Source organism: Varanus komodoensis, unplaced genomic scaffold (assembly GCF_004798865.1).
Source record: "Varanus komodoensis strain SLA01 unplaced genomic scaffold, ASM479886v1 scaffold67, whole genome shotgun sequence".
In the NCBI taxonomy this organism is placed as follows: domain Eukaryota; kingdom Metazoa; phylum Chordata; class Lepidosauria; order Squamata; family Varanidae; genus Varanus; species Varanus komodoensis.
Window position 1 is genome coordinate 1899271 of NW_025336308.1, and position 9917 is coordinate 1909187.

At 47.4% G+C, this 9917-nt stretch overlaps 1 protein-coding gene across 1 annotated transcript in view; it reads right to left on the minus strand.

Annotated features, from left to right (window-relative positions):
• Positions 1-2438: 2438 nt before the first annotated feature.
• LOC123033784 (cytochrome c oxidase subunit 5A, mitochondrial) overlaps positions 2439-9917 on the minus strand; it is a 7906-nt gene continuing 427 nt past the window's right edge. The window contains exons 2-5 of the mRNA XM_044450590.1: positions 5927-6043; positions 4542-4663; positions 3811-3933; positions 2439-2606 (exon numbers count right to left, since the gene is read on the minus strand). Coding sequence (XP_044306525.1) covers positions 3820-3933; positions 4542-4663; positions 5927-6043 — 353 coding nt within the window. The 3' untranslated portion in view covers positions 2439-2606; positions 3811-3819. The remainder of the gene's footprint in view (positions 2607-3810; positions 3934-4541; positions 4664-5926; positions 6044-9917) is intronic.

Consider the following 9917-nt stretch of genomic DNA (forward strand, 5'->3'; position numbering starts at 1 on the left):
CGGCGTCCCCCCGCGCCGGCGGCTCCTCCGCGCCTCCGCCGCCCGCCGCCATGGCCGCTCCGCCAGCGCCCCGCGCAGCCCCGCCCTCCCGGCGTCACCGGCCCGCCAATCGGAGGCGGGCCTCTCTCGGATCGGGCTTCTACCGCGGCTGCCTCTGAGGCTCGCTCCGATTGGCCAGTCGCGAGGGCTCCCCGGCTCGCAGCGCCTACTGGCTCCTCCCGAGCGGAGGGCACCCAATCAGGCGGAGGCGGCGCTCGCTCGGGCTCCCTCCGGAAGAGGCGCTCGGCCGGCCGCTCTAGGCCTCCGGCGGGGCCGCGCTCTGTGGCACCGCGTCGCCTTCCCCGCCGGAGCGTCGCTGCGCGGAGGCTCGTCGGGCGTTCGGCGGATCCTCGTTTCTGCTGGGAAAATCCGGCTGCATCCCGGCAGGAGAGGGTTGCCCACATGTGCCTTTGCGCTACAAAATCGCCCCTGCGCCCCTTGCTCGGAAGGCCCCAGCCTGCAAGCCGGGCCACCGCTCAGCGCCGCTGTTCCGTTAAGGAGCTGGGACTCTGCACGGGGCGGAGAAGCGGCTCCAGGCTGACACCATCGGCGAGGAAGTACCTGTGTTCCCATCCGCCGCAGAGACGCCGGAGCGATGGAGCCCACTTGGCTCTGAACGGACCGCTTAGGCATCTGGTCCCACGAGGCAAGCGCCCGCGCAGAGTAGCTGCCAAACCAGATTTCCTGGGCGGTTCCTCCATCGGACACATTTGCATGTCTGGGCAGCATCCAGATTGCAGAGGTGACTCAAGTGACGGGTCAAGAAAGCAACCAGGAATGCTTCCCATACTACCGTGACCAGTATTTCTGTCTGGTTTCGAACATCATGCCATGCTAAAGACATCAGGATGCTATTGGACTAGTATGATTTGGAAACTCAGCTCTGTATTGGTGTTCAGGAGGTTATAAAAGTGGCTGTACGTGGGCTGTGATTTTGTAGTGGGCGGCGAGAACCACTATCAGTTGCATGCTGTCATAAGTCACCGCAGGGGTCCTGGGTGCTCTTTCAATAAAACCGCCAGGTTCGAGGCGAAAGGGGTCTTTCCTGACTGAGCCTGGTTATCCTTTTTGCGGCTGCCATCGAGGCTTCCTGACATTTCATAGCCGAGGAAACCTGGGACAAGGCACACTTCCCAGCTGGATCTTCAAGGAGCATGTTTGGGTACACGCACGTGGAAGGGATGGACATAGTGGAATCCTCTTTCCTGCAGGAATTCCTTGCGTGGAGAGAACTAGCTTGTAAGGGAAAAGCCCCCTCCATGTCCCCACATTCCACTAGATGTCTGTCAGACACTGAAACTTTGGCTGGCCAAGGCGTGAGACTGGGAGGGGAGAAACGCTTTTTTTGAGGGTGCAAGTTGCAATCTGATAAACTTCAGCTTTTTCTAGCCCTGTGGCCAAAACTTCTATAGGAAGGAAACTGGCCACACATATATGGTAGCTAGTTAAGGTAGTTCAAGGGCTGTAGTGAAAAATGCACACACATCAGAGACAACTGAAGAGAAACATGTAAACGACAATTTATCCACGTACAAAAATACGCACCAGTTTGCTTTTAGAATTGCAAGTGTACAGATCTAAAATGCTGTTCACATGATTTACGTTAATCTAGAAAAATGTTAACCGTGTGGTTTTGTCACTGTTCCTGTTTAGGTTTTAGTTTCCCGTTTCAGAATAGAAGGCCTCTTCCCTAGTGAATTGCCACCTCTCTCAAACTCTACCCTGCTACTGAGGTTTCACTCCCGAGAGCTCACATTCCTTACTCCTAGTTCTGCGAAGCAATGGACTGGCCACAGCAGCTGTTTCTATGCCAATGAGCAGCTCTTCCTCACTTTCCTTTGGTTAGAGAGAATGGCAGGAGACTCCTCTCAGTCCAGTCACACCGAATGCCTGCACATCTTCTCATGGGCCTTCCTACTCACTCCAAATGGCGCATCCGAGCATCAAATGCTATCTAAAGTTAAGAGGAAGTGTGTTTCTGTATGTGTGCTGCCAAAAGCCGTGCCATGACTTCTCTTTGAAGATTTCCGATTACTTTTTGTGCTTCTCTAGTAATAGGCATACACAAGTCCTGGGCAAAGTACATGAAGGCAAGCTCATTGCTCAGCTGGTGTTTCAAGCACTGAAATGGTATTTTCAAATAAATATGCATAATGATAAACTTCTTTAATGGCCCTAATTGGGTGAATGCACAGGCAGTGGAAATTGGAACCTCAAGTATTGGTGTTCACATCTTGAAGTGGTAGAATCCCATGTTGTATTCTGAAGTTCTGAGGACAAAGTTAAATTGTTCAGAAGGGTTCAACCTTTTAAGTGTATGTAGATTAATCATCTATGTTTATTTCTTTTCACTTGGGAAATAAACACTTTATAGAATCATTAAGGCTATAAAGGCTAAGTTCAGTTGAAACAGTTCCCCTTTATTATTAGGTCCAGTTTCACAATACATATTCCAGGACTCAACAAAAAGGAAGAAGTAATTTCAAATAGGTAACGTTATAATGTCTGTATCCAGGCAACTGATGAACAATCAGGTAGTTTTAACAATAAACCCATGGGAAACTCATCTGAAAGAGAATAGAAACTGGGGATTAGGTTCAGGACTATCTACCCTCCTTTCCTGTTCTCTATCCCTCGCAGTCACCACAAAGTCTATGAAAGACAAAATGGGTGAGCAAAGGGTTGGGGAAACACACTCCAAGCTGCAGGCTGGGCAGCTGCAGATGAACCGGGTGCTACAGGGTGGCTTTGACTGCCATGTGTCTGTCCCCAGTCCTGTGACCGCTTAATATTTTTCTACACACTTCAAAAGGCTTGTATGCCAAAGAACTAAGACTTCTGTGGTCTACTTTGAAGCTACTTGCGTCGTTTACCTATACACTTTATATTTCCCAACAACCTTTCAATATTTGGTTTCATCACAACCTTTGCTAAATAATTTTTGCCCTTTAAATAGGACGCAGTTGTGATCTTGGTAAACCACAGGAAGTGAATGTCAATGCCTTGCAGATGGGCTTCCTATTCAGGGATGACAAGGCAGGGAAATGGGAACTAACAAGCCCCATTTACAATTCAGATTCAACTACCAAGATCACACAACCCCTTCACTCACAGATTCTAATGTGTGCGTCAATCATACAGCAGATGGTGCCCAAGCGGTGTACAATAGTGAAGCGGTTGCCCATGAGCCTCTGGTTTGCGATAACCAATGCAGCATCAAAAAAGCTGTCTGTGTCTTTTCTATTTCAAACACAAGCACCATCTTTCCTCCCTCAAAGGCCACCACTAGCCCAGCAAAGAACAGCTGGGGCGACACACCTGGTGGCCAGGAATGAATCGGTATTCAAAAAGACTGCGACTGGGTCCGACTGAGAAATATGACGTCATGGTATGAGAGAGAAGTCCACTGCGTTTTCCTCTAGTCCCTTCGGATTAAGCACAATGGGAACTGGGCTTCAAGGACACCAGGCATGGCTCACGAGAACAAACTGGGTGAATGCAGGGAACCTGCACTTACTTCTTCCTGAGACACATTTTAAATTCCCCAAGCAGTCTGGGTACAATAGCCACCAGACGAGCTGCGAGCTGTTGAGGGCATGTGAAGCGACCTAACCATGCGGCAGGCATACACCAGCATCCCTCTCCATCGTATGCAACAGGATGCAAATCTGCATTCTAGCTTTCTTCACAGCGCTCACTAACACCGAAATGCCACAGCGGGCGCTTAAGGCGAGGCGGGCCCACCCAACGGAGGAAACTTTGTTCTCTTACCAATAGCTTTTACACTTTGTCCAGACCAAGTTCCTCTGGAGTTGAGATTCCCAATTCATTCAAAGTTGGTCTAAGTTCCTGGATGACATAGGGGTATATGTCCTTGTGAGGCCCCGCTTTGTCCTAATTGGAATAGACGGCAAAATGAATTCAAAACAAGAAGGAACAGAAGATTTATCAAAATCGAGAGGGATTTATATCCAAGCGCAGATGGGATAATCCTTCAACAGCCATAGGTTCATTCAAGGAAAAAAATTTACAAATATGGGACAATTTGATCAAGAGTTAATAAAGGGCAACTGACTCCTTTAGAATGTAGCTTGCAGGTGCAAGGGGCTGTGCAAGGTGGCAGACCCGTAAGGTGGAAGACACACTGGCACCGCATGACTGATAAGAGTGCATTGCGTGCAAAGAAGGACGAGGAGGGAAAGTTGCACGCTTCAGGGACAAAGTGCATGCTTTGTGTACTAAAGGTTTGGTTTCAGTGGCATTGTCTGTGAAAGGAATTTCAAGGTGGGCAGGGCCTAGGAAAACTACCACAAGCCACTGCCTGTCAGAACAGACAATGCTGGCATGACGGACTGGCTTGGATCGGTGTAAGGCAGGTGGTAACACAAAATGCCAAAGCACTTTAAGGAACTTAAGCACAAGCTCTGGTCCCCGACAGACGGACGATCGCAAAAGGTCAGAAGCAGAATGTTGGCTCCCCACGTTAGTGCCGTTTCACGTACCTTTACAACTTCTAAGATACGGACTGCACTGGCAAAGTCGTTTAGTCGTCTGCATGCCCTTAAAGCAGCATCGATAATTTTTGGTTCTGGAACCAGGTCATAACCAACCAGTGTGTTCACACCTGTCAGAAAGAAATACAATTTGAGAATTTTTAGGAAGATTTAAGAAATATGCCACCTCTCTTCCCAGGATTCATAATATTTCTGAATATAGGCAAGCATTCTGGAAGAGTTTATTTTTATTTTATTTATATCCTGCCTTTTTCCTGCACAGGGCTCAAGGCAGCTTACATCTCCTCCTCCATCTTATGAACTAATTTTGCATTAGTTAACTCTTCTATATTGCAGAGGTTCTATTTTATTTCACTATAATTGGATATAGAACTGCAAGCATTGCACTTTGCTTAAATTCATGATTTTTTAAAAAAATCAAAGATCAAATCTAAAATATCAGTTCAGTGATAGGACTTTGGTTCTCTTACCTTTAGTCCCAAGTTCTATAACAGTGCTTCATTTATTGCTTTGATTTTTTTGAAATTTAACAACTTTTTCAGCATTCTAAATATTTGTGATTATTATGCGCCCTGTCCATTTAGTATCTCTCAGCAACTTGAGAAGTTTTCTAAAAGGATAGTTACTTACGAAATTATCAATTACTGTTGAACTAACAAGGCTTACCCAAGAAAACATGTCATTGTGCTTTCACTTAGAACAGAATGAAATTTCTGTTAATTAAGTCTACCTATAGAATTCTCTCTCTGCTCATGAGCTCCACCCCTTTTTACTTGAACAGAAGAGTGCAAATAATTCACCAGTCAAAGAGATTCGTGATTTTAACTAACTCATTCAGCATCTTAGAATGCTTCCAGACTGAAGGTTGCTAGCACTATCTAGCTATTCCACCTTTTTCTCAACAGATGGAAAACATGGGATGGCTGAGAGTGGAAGATAAACATGTCTGGATGCATCACCGCCACAACCAAGCTGTAAAAAGCTGTGAATGAGGCAGGAGAGGAAATGGAAACCTCACTTGAAAGCCCAAATGTTTACTGGAACACAGCAGAGGCGCTTACGGAACCAGCTCAGCCTATGACCGACACAACCATACGCTGAGGAATGTATGAAATAGCAAGGGAATGAGAGACTGGATCCATTTTCATTATGCTTTTGTATTATTCGAGTAGCACTTGGAATGCCTGAGCTGTGCTTTGCCCAGGCTGGGCCCTTGCTTTGGGCTAATTCCGTTAAGGCCAGGGACTGAAAATGGACAGTCCAACCTGCAGAGCTCAGGCACCACGGCTGCCGGACAGGAACGCTTATTCTAAGAGCACAGCCGTGGAGCAAAGCAGGTTCCCACGCTTTTCAGTGTTTCCTCTCCACCTTACCTTTTCTAAGTTCCCATGCATCAATATCTGGCTTGTTGAAGAAGGTCACCCAGCGAGCATCGAACTCCTCATCTGTCTCTTGTGTCCCATGAGCATAGCAGCGGGCAGGCAATACTGCTGCATGACCAAAACAGAGGAGAAGAGGAAGATGTTAAGAGCGGAAAGGGCATGCCGTGCTGCAACGGGTATACATGTGAAAACGGTCTATGCATGAGAACCAACAACCCAGTCTGCAAATTCCTGCTTACCAAAGGTCGGAGTTCAGCTGCTTGCCCACCTGGCTCAGCTGCACTCTGCTGCTACCTCAGTGGGGCATTAGGGTTCCCAGCCAAGGAAACACATCCAAGTATCATGGCTGTTCACCATCTCCCAGCAGGAGAGCCATATGGCGGTTCGCCCTCCCCTGGGAGGAGCACAGAAGCTTGCAGTAACCATAACAGTCTGCAGAAGGCACTCAGCCCGGGAAACCTGGCAATTAACCTTCTGGCTACTGTGTGAAAGAGGAAATGTGTTTACTTGTGTCAGGAGGACGCGGTGGGAAATCCAACCCAGAACAGATTTTCAATGCTGCAGAACTGGACTTTCAATCTTCCAGTTAAGTCAGGCAAACCTTTAGAAGTGTGAGCCTCCTGATAATTAATTTGTAGCCATTAAGTTTCAATGTATTAGAATATCTCTTTAAGCTGTCAAACAGGAAGACTCCAATCACTTTAATGTTATGTTTTGTTTATTCACAGTATTTGTATATTAATTTGTATCCTGCTCCCGCAATTCTGCTGCCTCTGACTCAACACCATCGGCCAGCTCTGCTGTGCAATGATGAATCACAGTGAATAAAAAGCAGAACTTCTGCATAAATAGGCTGCAATTCTACAGTGTGCATAAACAGACTAATATGTGTTCCTGCAGGCTAGTAACTTAGGTTGACAACATACTATTTGCTCAGAAGCAAGCCAAACCGATTTTATGGGGGTTACCTCCTTCCAAATAACTCCATGTAGGACTGTAGCCTAGAAGATCAAATTTGGTACCCTTTAGGAAAAAATCTATCATAAATAGATAAAAGAGCTTGTGGGGCTCTTAATGATTACTTTTACTATTACTTCTCAAGCATCCAAAGGCAAAGCTCTTTGCAGAGTAAGTGCACAGACCAGACCCTGGCAACAGACCAACCAACAACAAATTCTAGCCTGTAAACTCACAACTGCACAGGTGAGTGAGGGTAAGGAAAGACCCTAAACTAAAATCTCACTTAAACAGGAAAGGCTTAAGAAAACAGCTATGTCAAGGCACATCTTACAAGAGTGAGAAGAACTGGACCAGATGAGTACCCAGAGGCAACTAGATGCCAAGATAATATCCTGCCAGAGAAAAGGGACAGGTTCGAACCAGATATGATTTGAGGATCCTAGAAGAAGGTGTAAGACAAACTGCAATGTCTAGATTACCAGTTCATATTCTACTCCATAGACCATGTAAGAGAACAATCTTTTAATGCTTATTTGGCATAAACATGCGAGCCAGTGTGGTACAGTGGTTATGCGCGCAGGACTGGGACTCGGGCGATCTGGGTTCGAGTCCCCGCTCGGCCATGGAGCCCACTGTTCCTTTGTGCCAGTCAGACCCTCAGCTCAACCTGCCTCACAGGACTGCTGCTGTGGGGATAAGACTGCGTGTAGCAGGAGAATGATGTAAGCAGCTTTGCATTCATAAGGAAAACAGCAGGATATAAATTTAATAAGATAGGGGGAAAAGCCTACAACTCCCGGTTAGGCCATGCCATGAGGTGTAAGCCTTTTTTACTGCCTAAAAATGCATAGGATTGTGCCTTAAGTTTTTTGTTCAATGACACAAAGCTTGTGTTTACAGTAAACATACACGTGACATCTCAAACACAGGCCTTAAATAAGAACTCTAACAGACTAAATACAGATCCCTTTTCCATATTCACGATGAGTTCTTTGCAGCTTGACTACTGCTGTTATTAATTTGGCCCTAACCTATTTTTCTTATGGTTTTAGATCATTGATTAAAAACACCCCTTCCAAGTTCTGCTAATGGTTTCTATAAACCACATCTACCCATGAGCCACTGTACATATACACACCGCACACGTGGACAGCTGGGTGTGGCCTACTGGACCGGTCATGTTGCTTTCAGTTTCACTTTTAGAGCAGTACTAGTTAGAGCATCAAAATATTTGGTCACACTTCCACAAAACTCCAACAGAGCCTTTGAAATGGCCTGGGCACTTCATGTGCAAAGTAAATAAACAGAAAAGCAGGCTACGGCTGGCTCTTGATAAGTATTTAATGCTGCAATCCTATACCCACTTACCTGGGAGTAAGCCCCACTTGACTGTGTTCAATGTAATTCTTAGTAGGCATTCATACAATAGTCCTGTCAAACCAGGCAGTAAAAGGCAGGACAGAAGAGAGAACCTAGCTGGACATTTTCTTGTAAAAGCAAGAAGAAGTGCACGGATGAGGAGAACTAAGTGTATTCCTTCCATTTGTCTTTCTTTTCTCCTCACTCCATTCTTTATTGTGTCCTCCCTGGTCTCTCCCTTCCAGGATCAGAGTCCAGCTGGAAAAAATGGTATCTGGAGAGGCTGCAAGGTGCAGGCTGCTCCATGCCCCATTCTTGTGCTTAGTATCAACTTCGCTACTTGATCAATTATTGGTAGTTCTGTTTAAAATTTGGTTTGCCCCAATTTCAGATGTATTTTGAGCCTAGCAGCAGTTGGAGATAACCAGAGGAGGAGAGTTGAGAGTGATCCAGCGATTTCGTTTCGCAACGTCAACAGTTCTGCAATCTGAATTTGTAAATACAATGCATGACATTGCATGGTAACGGTTCCTGGATAAAGTGAGATCTTATAGCATGTAAGGAACAAAAGCTAGCACAAGGGAAGAAAATGCCAACAACTTGTCGTTACTGGGAATTATTGATCAACAGAGCCAGCCGTGGTTGTGCAGCAACACATCAGATGTGAAAAGAGACTTCAGTGGCCACAAAAGAGGGAAAAGGTGGGATATCAATGCCATCATAATTACAATGGGGATAGAGATGTAATAAAATAATTAATCATTGTCAGGCAAGTGAATCCAGAGGTCTAGGTCATCTTTCAATGCATCTATCTTAGAGAATGGCAGCAAGGCCTTAAGTGCCCTTCTGAAAAGGAAGTGGGAGACTGACACATTCACTCTGTCTTTATTGAGCTCTCCCTTCAAAAGCACAAAGCAGCATACATTATAATCCACCCCACTGTACCTGAAAATCAACCTGTGCAGTATCTAGAGCGCAAATGACTGGCCCAAGGTCACTCGATCAAATGTGTTCCCTTGGCTCACCCAGGGAGGGCTGGGCCTGCTTCAATTGCCCGTCTTTTCATGCCCGGACTGTACGTTTGCTATGGGGCTGACAAAAGGGATGCCCCACCCAAAAGCATTTCCTGGTAGAATGAAAAATAGCACGATTCCTCTCACCCGCCCCCACTCTTGCTCATCTTAACAACACTGAATTATCCTCCGGATACAATGGGCAGAAAGAAAATAAAAATTAGCACCGTGAAGAGAGGGAGAAGGAGACAAGCAGCCCAGCGATACAGAGAAAACTCCCCACATGATGCTGCTGCTGCTGCAGCAGGATGACCCTGCGGGACTCCCTCTTCGTCGCCTCCAGGCCGCTGGGCCTCGGAGCCCCTTCTCCCCCCCGCAATCCGCCGCCCGCCGTTCAATGTCACCTTCCTGCCGAGCGAACGGGGCCCCGGGGAAAGGAGACCGCCGGGGAAACGCCTCGAGCGGCGGCCCCAGCCCCGCGCCCCCCGCCCGGCCCGGCCCGGCCCAAGGTCACACGGCGCGCCCCCGCCCGGCCTGCCTCACGGGGCTGTTGTGGGGACGAGCGGGCGGCCCGGCGGGAGCGGCGCCGCGAGGGAAAGGCCGCACGGCCGCCTCGCGTCCCGCGACCGCCCGGCGCCGGGGTCACGGCA